General features: G+C 40.9%; 1 protein-coding gene across 1 annotated transcript in view; it reads right to left on the reverse strand.

Annotated features, from left to right (window-relative positions):
* Window positions 1–20,231, reverse strand: part of LOC134539704 (receptor-type tyrosine-protein phosphatase N2) — a 251,035-nt gene that overhangs the window by 34,465 nt on the left and 196,339 nt on the right. Inside the window, exons 17-18 of the mRNA XM_063381924.1 lie at window positions 18,763–18,830; window positions 17,822–18,019 (exon numbers count right to left, since the gene is read on the reverse strand). Of these exons, the coding sequence (XP_063237994.1) occupies window positions 17,822–18,019; window positions 18,763–18,830 (266 nt within the window). The remainder of the gene's footprint in view (window positions 1–17,821; window positions 18,020–18,762; window positions 18,831–20,231) is intronic.

The following is a 20,231-nucleotide window of genomic DNA, read 5'->3' on the forward strand; positions in this document are numbered from 1 at the left end:
ACAGGCGCGCATTAGCTCGCTCCTGGCCTGCTGCCGGCCACCTCCACCCCTCGCACCGCACCGTATCGAGCAGCAGACACGGCACACAACACACAGCAGGATGGCTCAGTAACGGGAAGCCTAAGATGTCCATCAAGTTCCGTCCCCTGCCCGAACACGCCCGAATATTCACCTTCGGCCAACCTCAGGTTTATTTATATATATTTCTATTTCTCTGTTTATTTTAATGTAGCTATACTAACCTAACTAACCATCCATAGTGTTTTAATGTATCTAACCTAACCGACCACTTTAATATTTGAATTCATGTTTCCTGCGCAAAAATAAAACAAATTCCGAGGTTGGCCGAAGGTGAATATTCGGGCGTGTTCGGGCAGGGACAGAACTTGGACATCTTAGGCTTCCCCTAAGTAACAGTTGGAGCCACGACTGTTCACACTTGAACCGCACACACGCATGCCTCACGACGATGATCTATCTTGAACGGCAAATGAATGCCCCGAACCAGTTGCAAACAACGAGAATAATCGGTTACCCAATCGTGAACGTGACCTTGTTATTGGCCAATGAACAATTTGAAAGAAAAAAAACTCTTGATATTATACACGCGAGGAGTGAACTGAATCTTCGAAATGATCGTGGCTCTAATTAAGTATTTGGTTTTCAAGGCATCGGTTCCAAAAACTCCAGTGCCGACAATGAAGCGTTATGACTTATCAGACCAGAGCATATAAAAGTCGAATGTGTTGCAAAGAAAGTTTTATTGCACCAGCTACTGTCCTGCAATCATATTAGCTGCTTGTTGTACGTGAGATAAAGCTACCTGTATCCAGGTTCGTATCACAGGTTGGTACTTCAGGCTGATAGCGTGATCACTTAAAATGGATCATACACCGACATCTTTCAAGCAGTAAATGTTGCTAACAATTGTAATTTAAATGATTCATGTGAACATTTTGGCATAAAAAAGCACAAAGAAAGTATATTAAATATTGTTTAAGTAATCATAGTCTGATGTTAACTAACAGGTTTGTAACCACCAGGATAAAGAATTTATTATATCACACATCCGACTCTATAAATTGTAATATTTACAAAAGGTCAAAAAAGTTTAGTTTTACAAAAGTAAAAATGTTACGATTTATAATCCCAATTCATCCATATGAATATTACGTTTTCCTGTGGTTTATGGAAATCAGCACACGCAAGGTTGCTTACAATTGGGAAATTGTCGAATACTTCCCCAAATATCCATGACGCTTGACCTATGGAGCCTTCTGTATTGAAATCGCTGTACACGAGACGTAAATCTGAAGTAAATTCTCTCATGTAACTTGTCTCAAATTTTACAGTTCTCAAAAGTAGTACCAGCGGTCTCATATCCTTCTGCCTCTGTCGTGCTCTTAACACTGCCAGAGGAGAGAGATGCAAAATTCCTAGGAAAACCTGGTTGAATTTAGAATTTTTTTATGTGCGAGTTTGTCGTGATATAGGGGGCAAAAATTACACGTATATTGTTAAAAGGCAACACCACCACGGTCATATAAATTGCTTATGCGTAGGGGCAGGCACTTTTCGCGAAAAGATTTGAACACTTATTAGATGGAAACAAGGTATACCCGCACTTGTGGTTTCTTACTTGTGATTGGCGGCCGACTGTGAGAGAAGTCGTTGCCTTGTTTGACCAAGCCACTCAGAACGCGTTTACTTCCGCACTGAATCACTGTTATTGGTGTTACAATCGACGTGTACCTGGGAGAAACTCACCCAATCACGAAACACAGACGGTGCTACAGTGTTTAACTTTGATCGAGTCTCGAAATCTTTTCGCGAAATCTGCATGCCCCTACTTATGCGTTGTGTTACTGGTACCAATAATTGTAGTAAATCGTCTGATCCTTTTATTAATCCTCATAAAATAAGCATTAACGATTTAATACAGTAGAGTGTATTTTGTCTGACCTAGATAAAAATATCCAGCAAGTGAGGTGGCCTGGGCTGGTTGTTGGATGGCCCAGGCAAGGTATGGGCAGCATCTCGGCAAAGGTCGCTCAAAGTCCCAGTGGAGCTGCTCTATCAGCCCTTAGTACACCCTTAGTTTCTTATTAATAATATAATATATACTTTAATTCCCTTTTAGTAGTATAAATTATTAATGTTCATAGATGATCTCTTATGAGTATATGTATTTTGAGTGTGAATTTAAAAAAATGAATTACATTGTGTTAATTGTATGGTATTAGAATTTTTATTTATTTGGTTTTAACTGCATTGATTTTTTTCATGTGTTGTGTACGCTTGCTTGGATATATGGGTGTACACTTCACACTTAAATTTTTTTCTCTCGTTTATTGCCTATATTTATGTAGTTTGTGTTTTTATTTGTTTTATACTTGTACAATGCCAGCCTATTTTGGACTGCGTGTGTTGGCTTGCGCTTAATAAATGTATAAATAATAATAAAATAATAATATGATTGAATTGGAAACCTTACAAGCTACAGTTCATGTTCGTGTGTATGGCCATGGTAAAATCTAGAGCCTTTGGATTTTTCCCTTGTAAATTGTGAATTTTGAATGTGTACGGTAAGTAAGTGTACAGCAAGTAAGTGTATGGCAATAAGTATACAGTAATAACGTGTACAGTAAGTATGAGTACAGTAAGTAAATCCAATGAAAGAATGTATATAGTAAGTGTACAGTAATAATGTGTACAGTAAGTAAGTAAGTGTACATTAGGAATGAGTACAGTAATGATGATAAAAGTAAGTAAATGTACAGTAAGTAAAAGCACTGAAAGAATGTGTATAGTAAGTAATGGGGAAAGAGGCCTGACGACGAAACACACGAGGAGTTCGCAGACGGAGACCGACTAGCATAATCCCCAGGAGATGGTTTTTCAAGGCATTTAAACATTTATCTGACGACACCTGGGAATAATTTTCCCCAAATAGTAGAGGGTGTACCTGTAAACGTTTTATTTTTTTCGGCAACGGTATGGAGCCCCTCCCCGCATGGAATCTCTTTGCACGAGAGTGGTCGAACGTCGAAGTACCTGCGCATTTGGGTTGGTCGTAATAGTCGAGACGACAGAAGTAGTATATATTGGGGGCTCCTGCGGCAGGATTCAGGTTGTGGTGCCTGTGGTGCCGACCGCCATCTTCGATAGTGACGTCACGGCGGCCATCTTGGATAGTTGTGACCTTGACCTTTGACCTTGACCTTGACCTTGACCCCGGCGGCCATTTTGGATCCGCCATCTTGGATCCGCCATCTTGGATGCAGCGTAACGGGACACGGCGTAACGGGACACGGCGTAACGGGACACGGTGTAACGGGACAAGTAGGTCACGGTCGACATCTTTAAAATCCGCCATCTTTAAATCGAGCGCCCCACTCATTATGAAGAAATTTTCGTCTCTGTCGCCATATTGATTTTTTCTGTTCCACTGGAGGCCGCCATCTTGGATACCGTCGACTCTGTTTCTGTCGTTTGTTCCTAGATAGCGCCAGCGTCACTCTTGAATTTTTTTCTGTTCCACTGGAGGCCGCCATCTTGGATACCGTTGACTTTGTTTCTGTTGTTTGTTCCTAGATAGCGCCAGCGGCGCACTTGATTTTTTTTCTGTTCCACTGGAGGCTGCCATCTTGGATACCGTCGACTTTGTTTATGTTGTTTGTTCCTAGATAGCGCCAGCGTCGCTCTGTCTCAACACATAAGGTCGATGTTCCATTACCTACCAGAGCTAGTAAGGTCCTTATCGACATATCAAATTTATTTTTTTATGCAAAATACATTGGAAGCGCTGTGATTCGAACCAGCGCAGCTCTGATCTCTAGGTTGGAAAACATATGCCTTTAACCGCTCGGCTATCGAGACATTTACCAGACTGAGAATAAAATAAGGTATATAAAAAAATAACATGCATATCGAGACTTGATTTTTTTTTTAAATTTTAAGTAATAATAGCACTACATGTTCGAGACAGATCCGCCATCTTGTAATAAGTCGTAACTGTTGCAATTATCGTTACGCCCGCAATCATTAAAATCCGCAATTTTTATGTTAGAAAATCGGGTAAAATTTTAAAATTCATTAAAAAAAATTATTTAATCGAATAAATAATAAAAATTTAAAAACCACTGTTGCAGTTATCGTTACGGCCGCCATCTTGGATTATATAAATTTTGCATATTTCGTTACACCCGCCATCTTGGTTGAGTACTATGGACTTTTTAAAAAAAAAATTGATAATTTATGGTGTTTATAAACGACATCCTCCCTGATGGATTTCTCCGTGTGCTTCCGATTATTCTTGACAATATTATGGTGGTTTTCTCCGTGTGCTTCCGATTATTCTTGACAATATTATGACGGTTTTCTCCGTGAGATTCCGATTATTCTTGACAATATTATGGTGGTTTTCTCCGTGTGCTCCTGATTATACCTGACTAGACATCTTATGGTTTTCTCCGAGTGCTCCTGATTATACTTGACTAGACATCTTATGGTTTTCTCCGAGTGCTCCTAATTATTTGGGAGAAATCTAATGGTTTTCTCCGAGTGCTCCTGATTATTTGTGTGAAATCTAACCCTGCATGAAGAATTTTTTTACATAATGAGTCATGACATTTCTATTCAGAGTTACATTTAATTAGTAAAATTCTGTCAATAAATCAGCACATACAATATTTTTATCAGGTGGATTAAAAAAATAATAACCTTACTCAGAAAAATAATATGCTTTGAGACAGCTGAGAAGCATTAACATAAAGGACAAACTGCATTGTCCTTGGTGTCTAAGACAGGTAATTTTATTCAGAGTTTCGTATAAATTTCCGAAGTCATATTATCAAATCAACACTTAAAAAATAATTTTAACAGGTGGAAATCAGGCAAAAACAAAAGTTCATTAATCAGACGATTACTACGTCATGAAGCAACTGAGAAACGCTATCACACACGAAGATTTCCCTTCCCCTTGAGTTCTAGCGAAGCCATCCTTCTGTTGCGATCGTTAGGGAGCATCCTGCATCCCACACAAATCATTGACTGTTTATACAGACAACTGATACATGATGGTTGCTAATATGTGAATAGATTATCTTGTGATTCTTGCTAGGCCATGATATTATTCACTAATTTTTAAATAAGGTCAATGTTCTTCCTCTTGAGATCTAGGGAGGCACACCTTTTTCAAGAGATCGTGAGTGAGCATTCCGTAACCAAAAACCAACTTTGGTTGCTTTTACAACATAACATATGAGGAAATATGAAGGTGGGTAGTAAAACTACGTGAAACATGATTTTTTGTTTTCAAAATGATAAAAAAAAATCTTTTTTTCGTAAATAATTGATGAATGTTCATACATAAAAATACGAAGTACCTAAATAATACTTTTAGTGGCTATTCAAACATTATGGAGTACATACAGTCTAGTGAAGGTACGATACTCAAATATCGATCTCGATCTGAAGGACATTGTACATACTGTAGCAAATACTTTGATAAAAGCTATAATGCTCGTAGACATGAATAGACCGATTGTGTTAAAAGTCCATTCCGTCAAATACTAAGTTGTGACTAGTGTGGTAGGCGGATGACACGAAGAGAGAATTTAAAAAGACACTATAAAACTTGTAAAGCCAAGCTCGATCAGGAGATAAAGTACGAAGATGGAGACGATATGCTCGGGGACAGTATGTCTTACAATGAAATTGATCGACCTAGTCTTAAAAGCGATTGTGTTAAAATCTCTCCAGGTCTTGAGAAAAGATATAGCTTAAATGGTGATGGAGATATAAGTAAGGTAGAAGATAATGAAAGTAGCATCTCCAGAAAAAGTGACAAGGCGTCGTATAGTAGACTTATACGGACTTTGGAATATTTTTTTGGAAAATTAGCAAGTAAGCTTGTTGCCAATGATGGTACTCCAATGTCAAAAAATTCAAAATACTGGAATATGCAAGATGAAGATGTCAGTGTGTTTGATAAAGATGTGGACAGCATCGATGATGATGATGATACAAATTATCATAATCATTATTACAACGATTTTCAGAATATGTTCAGCAAACATTCGAAGAAGATGGTGGCATCAAGTGAAATTGATTATATATCGTGGAAAGACCCGAACGTGTTAACGAACAGGTTGCGACTTTTACTTGTTTCGCAAGATGACGAAATTGTATCAGTTATCAAAGAAACGTGGACTATTCTTGATGAACTTAGAATTTTCGGGTATATATAATAAGTTAGTAATGTGTATTGACTGATGAAATTTTATACTTTTGTATTTTTGATATAAATATAATTTTAAAAATTGTTATTAAAATGAGTCGTTATTCATGCCCTAATAAAGTTCATGTGTATGCTACTTTAAAGAATTGAGTTGAGTATGAATATATTTATATATGTATCTGTGTGTGTGTGGATGAAGGAAAGTTTCCATTTTTCTGTATGTAGATGATGGAAAATGAGTGTCGAAGAAGGAAAGAGTATGTAGAATTAAGTATCGATGATGGAAAATGAGTGTTGAATTGAGTGTTGATGATGGAAATTGAGTGTCGAATTGGGTGTCGATGATGGAAATTGAGTGTCTAATTGAGAGTCAAAGATGGAAATTGAGTGTTGAATTGGGTGTCGATGATGGAAATTGATTGTCGAATTGAGTGACGATGATGGAAATTGAGTGTCGATTTGAGTGTCGATTATGGAAAATGAGTGTTGAATTGAGTGTCGATTAAGGAAAATGAGTGTCGTATTGAGTGTCGAATATGGAAACTGAGTGTTGAATTGAGTGTCGACTATGGAAAATGAGTGTTGAATTGCGTGTCGATGATGGAAAATGAGAGCCGATGATGGGAAGTGAGTGTTGAATTGAGTGTCGATGATGGAAAGTGAGTGTTGAATTGAGTGTCGAAAATGGAAAATGAGTGCCGAATTGAGATTAGATTATGGAATGTGAGTGTTGAATTGAGTGTCGATGATGGTTAATTTGTATTTGTGTGCATGTTAATGATGGAAAATGAGTGTTGACTCAAGTGCTTATGATGTAATATGAGTGTCAGTGATGGCTAATGAGTGTAGAATTCCTTGCATCCAGCACTGTGTATGTGTAGCTAGGTTCTGAAGGTTCAATGGATTCCTGGTCCTATATAAAAGTAAACTTTGCTAACATGTTCACTGTCAGGCTTATTTAATTAGCAGTCGGCATGCTGTTAAATATTCGAATGTAAATAAATAATAGGATGTTATTTGACTTCTTTTAGTTTATGTGTGCTGAGTGTAGTCGAGTAGGCTGATATAAGTAAGTGAGGAGCTTAATGTAGAATGATCATGTGTTGACGAATATGATGGTGACCTACTGTATGTTCATAAATCGAATGCTAGTGGTCTGATAATATTTTGGGTTATTTACGAAGATTTTTATCGATGTGTGCTATGACAAGCTTAAAATGTCTAGTAAACTTGTAGAGTAGGTCTCTTGTTTCGGAGACTTTTGTCGTAAGGCTTAACAAGGATTGACTTTGAAGGCTTTGAAGATGTATGGTACTGGACATGTCTTGGCTGTAGCTATATCAACACTGAAGGTCCTCTGAACTGTAGATGAGAGGTACAAAAAAATTGACTTTGGACCTAGCCTGGTATCGTATAAATTATTTAAGTCATGTGCTGTAGTCATTTGGAGTCAGTTGAATGTTATGTGTAGCTCTACATAATAATATTTAAATTTGGGTACCTACTTTAAATTTTGTTTGGGTTGTGAGAGTTCCATTGATTACAGATTCTTGCTCCTCTATTAAGTCTAAATTAACCGTGTATGTAGGATGTGTGATTAGTTGTTTGTATATATAATTTAAATTCTCATTCCTTGAAATTCCTAATTTTTTTAAGTAATAACAATGGATGATGTATTGACTTGCGTATTATACAAGCGAACATGGTTATTTAAGCGAGTCTTAGACAGCAGGTCCCTCAGTCCACCTCTTGTAGTGGTGCAGTGCAGATCTGATGGATTGGCTCGTCTGCATATAAGTCTTGTATATGAATATTTATGTGTATCCGAACTCAATGGTAGCAACGTCGACATCGGTACAAATCCCAATGGTGGCGGGGTCAACGACTGCAGAGATCTTGACGGAGGGTCTCGCGTCTTCACCGGGGTCCCTGACGACGGAGGCGATGATGACGAAGCAGATCTCGATGACAACTATGAGGACAGCTCCAGAGATTCCGATGGTAACGAGGCTACCATCTCCAGAGATCCCGATGATGGCTGTATCTACTGTCTCTTCACTCCAAGAGACTTCAATGTGTGCATTATCGAACGCAGAGGAGACTCCGATACCTGCAACTACATCGCATTTGGTAAATACAACATTTTGTGAGCAATTCCCAGCTTCTGCATCAGTCGTGTATACATCAGATTCTTTGGCATCCAGTACAGATGATCTGTCAATGTCGACTGGGAAATCTCCAGCTCATGCAACATACGGGACTTCGTCGTCTACAACAGCAGTGCACATTGAAAGTAAGATACTTTCCGAGCCGTCGGTGACTCAAGGTCTAACGACAAGACATCTGTGTACGTACTGTGACAAAAGTTTTAAATACCGTCAACATGCAAGAAGACATGAAAATCATGTCTGTAGAAGAAACGCTGATCGTGTGACATTTCCGTGTGACCCGTGTGGTGTACATTTCACAAACAAAAGTAATTTGATTAGGCATTGTAAAAGCAAAGTTCATTTGCAGGTTGTACAGCGGGGAAGCGATGGTAATTGTGATGAATATCTGTATCAGTGCTGCTACTGTGGTAAACGATTTGAACGACTACGAAGTACACGCATCCATGAAAAGCATGGCTGCAGAAGAAATCTTGACCGTGTAAAATTTCTGTGTGAGAAGTGCGGAATACAGGTTACACGAAAATTTTACTTGAAAAAACATTATAAATTTTGTAAAGACGGGTTTCTAGCATAATTACTGGCCCTCTAATGTGTTACACTCCTGAACTGATGTATCGAGATCTGTATGAATTATTTTTATTTTGTCACTCTAAAAACGAAATATAATAATTTATTTTAATAAAAATGAATGTCGCATGAACTGAGAAATATATACGATATATATACCATGTCAGATTTTATTGTGTATAAATGTACAATTTTAAATAAATTATAGAATTAAAGAATTTTTTATATATTTTTCCCTAACCTACATCGTTTATCTTAATGTAATAAACTAAATTTGACACGAAATTTAGGTCGAATTTGTAATGCGCGTTTTGTCTTGTTTGTGTGTATTATTTTTTTATCAATAATGCTGAAGACTGTTTTTTTTTTTTGTTAAAATTATTTTTGTCTGAGTATGCCATCTGCATTCTTAAGATTTTTTATGGGAGATGTTTTGGTAATGTGCAGGTACAGGTAATACCGTAACATTAGAGAAAATCTGATAGGAACTTGATTTATTTTTTCTGAGAAATAATTTATTACTCCCCGAAATAAAACTAACAGACTTGTAGGAAATTTATGGTCTTAAATCGTAACCTGTCATATATTGGTGTACACTACGGACGTGATATTAAAAAATTGAATAATGTTAATCAATTGCGCACACTTCGGAGTAAGCTGGTGCACTGGATGGGTTGTATCAGTAAGATTCCGGATACTTGGTAAACGGTTCTTCGTCCAAGTTACTCACTCCTTCGTTGCTGATTACTAACATGGATTTTTAAAACATGAAAAAAATAATATATACTGGCCGGGGTCTTGATTTAAAATATTTTGCCGCTTATAATTATCGGAGTATCGACTTTCACAGTATGGTATGTAGGGTTCGACTCCTCTCGTATATGTGCTACAAATTTTTTTTTGTTGGTAGCAAGTTATACATGTGTAAGCTAATTTTCTGCTCTGGTTCAGTGATGTATACTTTGAAGTGGTTCCAGCAAGTACTTTACGTATGCTGGATTACGATTTCACTGGAGTTTTACGTGAAATGGGTTGTAAGGCTAGCGACGTGATGTATGCATGTCTCGAGCAAACATATGACTGTCGCAGCATTCTGCTAGCTTGCAACTCCCGCGCGAGGGGTCAATGTTCATTTGCGGGTGACGGTAGGCGTGTCTTGATCGTGTAGTCTCTGTCTCTATCCTTGAGAATTTTTATTTTGCGGTTGACGTGCTTGAATTTAAATTCTTTGCCTGGTCGTACATGAATAAGTTTAAATTCGTATGCATTGTAAGATATTTTTCTACATGAGGTAAGAAAAATACATAGATGCTACATTGACTGAGATAGGTATCGAACACATGGTTCTTACCCTATGAGTGACTAGCACTTGTTTGACCTATCTCCACTAACCCTCGTTTACTTTGTGATATAGATGGGACATGGTTGTTTTCAGACAGATGATGGTTAAAATGTCTTGGACAAAGTGTCCTTTGTAGAAATTACTATGTGTGGTAATTATTTTAGTCGAAGAGATAATTTAGTAAAACACGAAAAAATAGCGTGAAGGTTTTTTTATGTGTAAACAAATTATTGATAGGATGGATTTGTATGTAGAACTGTTAGTATACCACACTGAAGAACACTGCATGGTATATATAATGAAAGACTCTTGGGCTCAAGAAACTACACTATAGGTGGAAAGGATGATGCGGTTCCTATGATTCAATGAAAGGAACTTTGATGATTTTTTCTTCTATATACTAAGATGATTTAATTGAGTTTGTGATGATGGGTTAACAGATTAAATAATAAAACTGCACACTTAGGCTTTTAAAGAAAATGAGAATGGAGCTCACAAGATCATAGATTGTGGTTAATCACTGACAACTGAAATGTGGAAACGATATCATAAAATGAGTGATATTGATGCAGCTCATGATAATATTGATGACAGCTATGATGATGATTTACATCTGTGATAGTGACACGGACGCGGAGATTATAAGACAAATAATATTATTAATATAGAAAAGATGGAAGCCGTAGCACGCCGATCGTGACGAGAAACAAATATTGAATGATGTTGATGGTATCGGGAACACTGAAACTAATGAATGTATCAACACCGTGAAAAGTGAGAATACATTCAAGCCTATATTTAGCGGATCCTCCATACTTTGTATAAATTGTGGACTCCTGAAAAGGAAGCATACAGGCGATGAAGACCCTTCGACATCAACGATATCGAGTTCTTGCAGTAATCTGGGTGAAGACGTTGTCTTCTACGGTGATTGCTACAGTGACTCTGAGGCTGTTTACAAAGACATAGACTGTGATGCAGAACCTAAAGCTGACAAGATCGAAGAATGTGTTGGTGTCCTGAACCGAAGCGATGGAAACGTCGTGTTATAATAAATCTGATCAAGCTTGTGATGATCGCTGGCTAGATGATGAAAGTAACCCTGAGGTTGGTGTTAAAACGGAAGACACCAGAGATCATAATATTTATAATAAACAAGCAATGAAGATGGTGGCAGAAGAGATTGATTCCACATAATGGAAAGATCCAAACATATTGGATGACCGGCTTAGACTGATGGTGGCATCTGTTCGTAGAGGGAACTACTCGCATATCGTGGAAGTATCGACCATACTTAAAGAACTTCGGAACGTTGGCTACAACCAATAATCATTTGATTAACTGTCATGTGTGTACTAATAGAAATTAAAATGAATTATTTATATTTTAAAAAAGTATGATTTATTTCTTGTATCCCGATTTCCAAATAAGCCTGTGTTTCCGCTACTGTATGTGTGATCATTCCGTTTCCTGTGTGTACTGTGTGTACGTTCCGATTTCCTGTGTGTACATTCCGTTTTCCTGTGTGTACATTTCGTTTTCCTGTTTGTACATTTCGTTTTCCTGTGTGTACATTTTGTTTTCCTGTTTGTACATTTCGTTTTCCTGTTTGTACATTTCGTTTTCCTGTTTGTACATTTCGTTTTCCTGTTTGTACATTTCGTTTTCCTGTGTGTACATTTCGTTTTCCTGTGTGTACGTCCCGTTTCCTGTGTGTACTGTGTGTACGTTCCGTTTTCCTGTGTGTACTGTGTGTACGTTCCGTTTTCCTGTGTGTACGTCACGTTTCCTGTGTGTACTGTGTGTACGTTCCGTTTCCTGTGTGTAAATTTCGTTTTCCTGTGTGTACTTTTCGTTTTCATGTGTGTAAATTTCGTTTTCCTGTGTGTACTTTTCGTTTTCATGTGTGTAAATTCCGTTTTCCTGTGTGTACATTCCATTGTCCTGTGTGTACTGTGTGTAAATTCCGTTTTCCTGTGTGTACTGTGTGTACTGTGTACATTCCGTTTTCCTGTGTGTACTGTGTTCATGGACTATATGACTTACTGTTCATGACTCGATCTCATGGTCCTGAGACACTTGGGCTATATGTATGGATGACTTTGTACATGAACATTTTAAAGGGAATCTAAATATCAAAAAACTAGACTTTCATGTAAAGCATTGCGACGCTGTATTTAATTCGTTCGTCAGGTATATTGTCTTGAGCTGCTTTTCGTAGAGAGAATGATTAATAAACTCCGCGAAAGGTAATGGAAAACAGAATCTAAAATTTATTTAATATTTAGTTACAACTGTCACTGTTCAAGAATCGAACCGTGGACAGGAACTGATCTAATCAATTTGTAAATTAATAATTTATTTTTTCGGTGACTATTGGAATTTTTTCCCGCTTTTCTAGCTAAATAATTACATGATTTCAAAATGTCGACCGAATTTCAAGATGTCGGGGGCACCTCGGTAATAATAAATGATTACAGCACTGCAGCGGGTTAGAATGGTAAGACGAGTACACACAAGATTGTGTCCTCCATCAGACAAAAAAGAGATGATGGCAATGACTACTAGCAGGTGGTAGGTACTCCTGGTAGCATGTACTAAACATAAACTGTCGGATCCATGATGGTCGTCAAATTCAAAGTCAAAGATCAAGGTCAAGGATAATTTTCAAGGTTAGGGTCGAATGTCAAGGTCAAGGTCAAATTTCAAGGTCAAGGTCAAAGCTCAAGGTCGAATGTCAAGGTCAAATTTCAAGGTCAAGGTCAAGGTCAAAGTTCAAGGTCAAGGTCAAAGTACAAGGTCAATGACAAAGTTCAATGCCTACAGTCGAGGTTAAAGGTATGGTGAACATAAAATTATACTATATGGTATCGGCACACTCTAGCAGACGAAAACAAGATGACGGTCTCCAGCGGACTAAGACAAGATGGCGGACATGATGTCATACCAGCTGACGATGTATACCTTGGTACTGGTGGTGGTAGATCAGTCTAGGTAGCTTCCGTGTAGGAAGGATCGGTTGTATGCTCTTAACGGTTTCGAACCAAGGACGGTAATCGATATAATCAATCAGAATTATAATAAGTTAATTTTTTGACGAATATTGGGATTTTTCCCGATTTTCTAACATAAAAATTATGTATTTCCAAGATGACGACTAAATTTCAAAATGTCGACCATAACGGTAATTGCAACATTAATAGGATCCAATATGACGGCCGCAACATAAAGTGTAACGATGACATAGTACTCAACCAAGATGGCGGGTGTAACGAAATATGCAAAATTTATATAATCCAAGATGGCGGCCGTAACGATAACTGCAACAGTGGTTTTTAAATTTTTATTATTTATTCGATTAAATAATTTTTTTTAATGAATTTTAAAATTTTACCCGATTTTCTAACATACAAATTGCGGATTTTAATGATTGCGGGCGTAACGATAATTGCAACAGTTACGACTTATTACAAGATGGCGGATCTGTCTCGAACATGTAGTGCTATTATTACTTAAAATTAAAAAAAAAAATCAAGTCTCGATATGCATGTTATTTTTTTATATACCTTATTTTATTCTCAGTCTGGTAAATGTCTCGATAGCCGAGCGGTTAAAGGCATATGTTTTCCAACCTAGAGATCAGAGCTGCGCTGGTTCGAATCACAGCGCTTCCAATGTATTTTGCATAAAAAAATAAATTTGATATGTCGATAAGGACCATACTAGCTCTGGTAGGTAATGGAACATCGACCTTATGTGTTGAGACAGAGCGACGCTGGCGCTATCTAGGAACAAACAACATAAACAAAGTCGACGGTATCCAAGATGGCAGCCTCCAGTGGAACAGAAAAAAAATCAAGTGCGCCGCTGGCGCTATCTAGGAACAAACAACAGAAACAAAGTCAACGGTATCCAAGATGGCGGCCTCCAGTGGAACAGAAAAAAATTCAAGAGTGACGCTGGCGCTATCTAGGAACAAACGACAGAAACAGAGTCGACGGTATCCAAGATGGCGGCCTCCAGTGGAACAGAAAAAATCAATATGGCGACAGAGACGAAAATTTCTTCATAATGAGTGGGGCGCTCGATTTAAAGATGGCGGATTTTAAAGATGTCGACCGTGACCTATTTGTCCCGTTACACCGTGTCCCGTTACGCCGTGTCCCGTTACGCTGCATCCAAGATGGCGGATCCAAGATGGCGGATCCAAAATGGCCGCCGGGGTCAAGGTCACAACCATCCAAGATGGCCGCCGTGACGTCACAATCCAAGATGGCGGTCGGCACCACAGGCACCACAACCTGAATCCTGCCGCAGGAGCCCCCAATATATACTACTGACAGAGCTCTTTTTTCGCTGGATGCGATTATTTTTCTTCCTTTGGGTGGACTATATGTAAAGATCGTGTCCAAGTTCCGGCGCTACCTACCTTGGAGACACAGAATCGAAGAGGCTATTTTTTACGCCGTACCTGTGTGGGAAGATTTGTACTTTAGGCTGGATGTGCGCCGTACGGGAAGCCTAAGATGTACATCAAGTTGAGTCCCTGCCCGGACACGCCCGAATATTCACCTGCGGTCAACCTCGGGTTTATTTATATATATATTTATATTTCTCTGTTTATTTTATTGTAGCTATAGATACTAACCTAACTAACCATCCATAGTGTAATATTTGAATTCATTTTTCCTGCGCAAAAATAAAACAAATCCCCGAGGTTGGCCGAAGGTGAATATTCGGGCGTGTTCGGGCAGGGACAGAACTTGATGTACATCTTAGGCTTCTCTGCGCCGTACAGCTAAAGGTTGCGCGTGTCGAAACATTCGTCGGTTCGCCTTCAGTTCGAGGTGTGATCATATGGTACGAGAATGACTAGATGTAAGTTTTTGGACATACGCCATTGCTTAGAACTTTTTCTGTTGAAGAAAATTAAAAAACAAAATAATAATAAATAAATAAATAAAAATACCCAAAAGACAAAAAACACAAATTAAGCAAAAAATTGCTGTTGTCAACAGGATATAAACACCACAAAATATTCCCTAACAGGAATATGGTCAACAAACATAGAAAAACAAAGGAAAATGTACTAAGAGAACGAAAAAAAAAACCACAAATGATGACGACACAAAAATATTGAAACCAAAAAAAATTCAGCACAACGTTTGAAACAAGACAAAAACACGACAAAACGAAAACACGAAAAAAACACAATAAAATTCCAAAACAGAATAGAACGATAAAAAAAACCACACAAATGATGACTGCACAAAAATATTGAACCCAAAATAATTCAGCACAACAATTGAAACGAGACAACGGGAATGGTACGAGAATGTTGTGAAAGGGGGCGGAGTGTGCTAGGGGCTTGTACCACAACAGTACCGCACCTGGTAGGGGAATGTTGTGAAAGGGGGCGGAGTGTGCTAGGGGCTTGTGCCACAAGGATGAGGGGGGGGGGGTTACCGCACTATGTACGGGAATGTTGTGAAAGGGGGCGGAGTGTGCTAGGGGCTTGTACCATAAGGGCGCCGCACCTGGTAGGGGAATGTTGTGAAAGGGGGCGGAGTGTGCTAGGGGCTTGTGCCACAAGGGTGGGGGGTACCGCACCTGGTAGGGGAATGTTGTGAAAGGGGGCGGAGTGTGCTAGGGGCTTGTGCCACAAGGGTGGGAGGGGTACCGCACCTGGTAGGGGAATGTTGTGAAAGGGGGCGGAGTGTGTTAGGGGCTTGTGCCACAAGGGTGGGAGGGGTACCGCACCTGGTAGGGGAATGTTGTGAAAGGGGGCGGAGTGTGCTAGGGGCTTGTGCCACAAGGGTGGGGGGTGCCGCACCTGGTAGGGGAATGTTGTGAAAGGGGGCGGAGTGTGCTAGGGGCTTGTGCCACAAGGGTGGGGGGTGCCGCACCTAGTAGGGGAATGTTGTGAAAGGGGGCGGAGTGTGCTAGGGGCTTGTGCCACAAGGGTGGGAGGGGTACCGCACCTGGTAGGGGAATGTTTTGAAAGGGGGCGGAGTGTGCGAGGGCCTTGTGCCGCACCTGGTAGGGGAATGTTGTGAGAGGGGGCGGAGTGTGCTAGGGGCTAGTGCCACAAGGGTGGGAGGGGTACCGCACCTGGTAGGGGAATGTTGTGAAAGGGGGCGGAGTGTGCTAGGGGCTTGTGCCACAAGGGTGGGAGGGGTATAGCACCTGGTAGGGGAATGGTGTGTAAGGGGGCGGAGTGTGCGAGGGCCTTGTGCCGCACCTTTGTGATAGGGGGCGGAGTGTGCTTGGGGCTTGTGCCACAAGGGTGGGGGGTACCGCACCTGGTAGGGGAATGTTGTGAAGGAGGGCGGAGTGTGCTAGGGGCTTGTGCCACAAGGGTGGGCGGGGTACCGCACCTGGTAGGGGAATGTGAAAGGGGGCGGAGTGTGCTAGGGGCTTGTGCCACAAGAGTGGAAGGGGCACCGCACCTGGTAGGGGAATGTTGTGAAATGGGGCGGAGTGTGCTAGTGGCTTGTGCCACAAGGGTGGGGGGTGCCACACCTGGTAGGGGAATGTTGTGAAAGGGGGCGGAGTGTGCTAGGGGCTTGTGCCACAAGGGTGGGAGGGGTACCGCACCTGGTAGGGGAATGTTGTGAAAGGGGGCGGAGTGTGCTAGGGGCTTGTGCCACAAGGGTGGGGGGTGCCGCACCTGGTAGGGGAATGTTGTGAAAGGGGGCGGAGTGTGCTAGGGGCTTGTGCCACAAGGGGGGGGGGGGTACCGCACCTGGTAGGGGAATGTTGTGAGAGGGGGCGGAGTGTGCTAGGGGCTTGTGCCGCACCAGGTAGGGGAATGTTGTGAAAGGGGGCGGAGTGTGCGAGGGCCTTGTGCCGCACCTGGTAGGGGAATGTTGTGAGAGGGGGCGGAGCGTGCTAGGGGCTTGTGCCACAAGGGGGGGGGTACCGCACCTGGTAGAGGAATGTTGTGAAAGGGGGCGGAGTGTGCTAGGGGCCTGAGCCACTAGGGTGGGTGGGTACCGCACCTGGTAGGGGAATGTTGTGAGAGGGGGCGGAGCGTGCTAGGGGCCTGAGCCACTAGGGTGGGTGGGTACCGCACCTGGTAGGGGAATGTTGTGAGAGGGGGCGAAGTGTGCGAGGGGCCTGTGCCGCACCAGGTAGGGGAATGTTGTGAGAGGGGGCGGAGTGTGCTAGGGGCTTGTGCCGCACCAGGTAGGGGAATGTTGTGAAAGGGGGCGGAGTGTGCGAGGGCCTTGTGCCGCACCTGGTAGGGGAATGTTGTGAGAGGGGGCGGAGCGTGCTAGGGGCTTGTGCCACAAGGGGGGGGGGGGGTACCGCACCTGGTAGAGGAATGTTGTGAAAGGGGGCGGAGTGTGCGAGGGGCTTGTGCCGCACCTGGTAGGGGAATGTTGTGAGAGGGGGCGGAGCGTGCTAGGGGCCTGAGCCACTAGGGAGGGTGGGTACCGCACCTGGTAGGGGAATGTTGTGAGAGGGGGCGAAGTGTGCTAGGGGCTTGTGCCGCACCTGGTAGTCCTTGCTGGCCTCGGTCTCGGGCGCGGACAGGCCCCGCAGCTTGCGGCGGGACGCGGCCAGACGGCGCGCCAGGCAGATGGCCGCGGCGCCCACCAGCAGCGCAGAGAAGGTTCCCCCGGCGAACAGTGACACGACGAGCAGCCGGTGCAGCGGGTCGCTCTGCGCCGTCTCCACCAGCGGGAACTTAGTCTGCGGGAGGGACCACGACGAGAGAGTTGAGAGAAAAATAAAATCTCGAACAAAACTATAACTTTCGACAACTCAGTGGCAAACAGATAAAACCAATGATGAAATCATCAGATAAACACGACAACACAACGACGTTAGCACATACGATCACAGCAAGTTTTCTGGGCTGTATAGGTATGAAATATGTAGGGACCGGAAAAATTCGCGGATTCAATGACCTCCAGGATGAACTCCATAGTTCTGCGTACACTCGGTCAAACGTCACCCACTCATTGGCTGCTGTCTTCTGAGACGTCTCAACGTAGCAGCCTTGGATTCGATAAAGCTACGGTCGGGTGTTTCCCATTGGCCCAGAGTCATCCAGTTGAGTCGTGAGCCAATAGCAGAGGCAGCATTGAGGTATAACTATTTGTATTTTAGCCTATCGCGAAATGAATTCGCGAATTTTTCCGGTCTCTAGTAATATGTCTTGTTCTCCTTGTGTTTGTGTATTATTCTTCGTTGTCCATTCTTTAAATTTCTTCGACAACGACTGTAAACCATCAAAATCACGTACTTCTATGAAATTACTTTTAATCTTATATGACCAACTTTATTTTTCGTGATGAATTTTCACATGAATTTTGTCGGGTAGATTGAGATACATTCCTTAAACATAAAATAATATTAAGGGTTATTTCAAAAAATTTAACAAGCCTTCAACAGGAAATCTAACAGCAAGAATTCAAAATATAGCTACATACCTTATTCCCTATCCCAGCCGAGACCACTTCAACGCCTTCCTTCTCCTTCAACTGGTCTTTGATGTCGACTGCAAGCACGACGCAAAAACTTACAGAACCATCAAAATAACTGGTAATTATTAGGGGCAGGCATTTTTCGCGAAAAGATCTGCTTACCTATTAGACTGCAACAAGGTACACCCGCACCAGACGTTTCTTCTTTGTGATTGGAGGCAGTATTTGAGAGAAGTCGTTGCCTTATTTGTTTGGGCCACTCATGACGCATTTACTTCCGCGCCTAATAACTGTGATTGGTGATGTAAAAATCGACATGGCCCTGAAATAAACTCACCCAATCACAAACACAGACGATGCTACAGTGTTTTAACTTTCAGCTAGTCTCGGAATCTTTTCGCGAAATATGCATGCCCTTAGTAATTAACCATCTAACGATCGCACTCAATTGTAGACAATGTATAGGAAATGCAAATACCTTAAAACGATAGCTATTTTATTGAATTGCCTTGGTAAAGCCAAGGAAGTAAGTTTTATCTTGATGTCTACACGACAAGACAGTTTTTTTTTATTTGACTGGAAAATTCAAAACTGATAGGTACATACTTTTAAAAAATCTTGTTTCTGATTCGTATTCAATTATGTAACAGAAGCCTTAATGTATTTAATGAACTATAAATTTTAATGATGTTGAAATAAAGATCATCAATAATTTCACCCAAAAAAATGCATTACAGATAAACAACCGGTTCTTATCATATAAGAGCATTTTCTGCAGTTTAATTACACAACACACGTTGACACATGTCGACGCTACACATCTGCCCAGGCAAGTGATCAATCAATGGATAATTTCAAATACCTCCTTAAAGGACATTTAGTCATTTAATAGACATACCGAAAAGTTTGAAAGATCTTTACAGAATCGCCGATGTGGACTTTCGTGAAATGATGAGTCACTAGCTTTCTGGTAGGCTTCGAGGAGTTTGCGACGTTATATTTTAACTTAAAATGTAACGATAGTCTGTTTCTCAGCCTGCCAACTGATGTGCACACATTTTTATGTCCATCCGTCACTGTCAAAATATATAATTGAATTTGTAAAATAAAATTTTAAAAAATGCCTGAAAATAAAATGTGAAAAATTTGTAAACGCTTATAATTGATTGTCAAAAAAATATTGGTTTCTTGATACACTAGGTTGTATTAAAGTCTAAATAAAACGGATATAATTTCGCGGAAGGTTTTAAATTATGACTAAGTGGTGCTTGGAGGTCACAGTCACCCTAATCATATGTGCATAACTGAGTGACGTATGTAACACACCTCCGAAACACACACAACAAAAACAACAAAAACCAATTGATTGAGAGTACACTTTCGGGGGAGAAAATAAAGCGATAATAAAACGAACACAAAGTAGGAACACTTGTAATACATGCCATCGAAAAATACCAAAGACTAGTAAATTTTAA

This window comes from Bacillus rossius, chromosome 15 (genome assembly GCF_032445375.1).
Source record: "Bacillus rossius redtenbacheri isolate Brsri chromosome 15, Brsri_v3, whole genome shotgun sequence".
Classification (NCBI taxonomy): Eukaryota; Metazoa; Arthropoda; class Insecta; order Phasmatodea; family Bacillidae; genus Bacillus; species Bacillus rossius.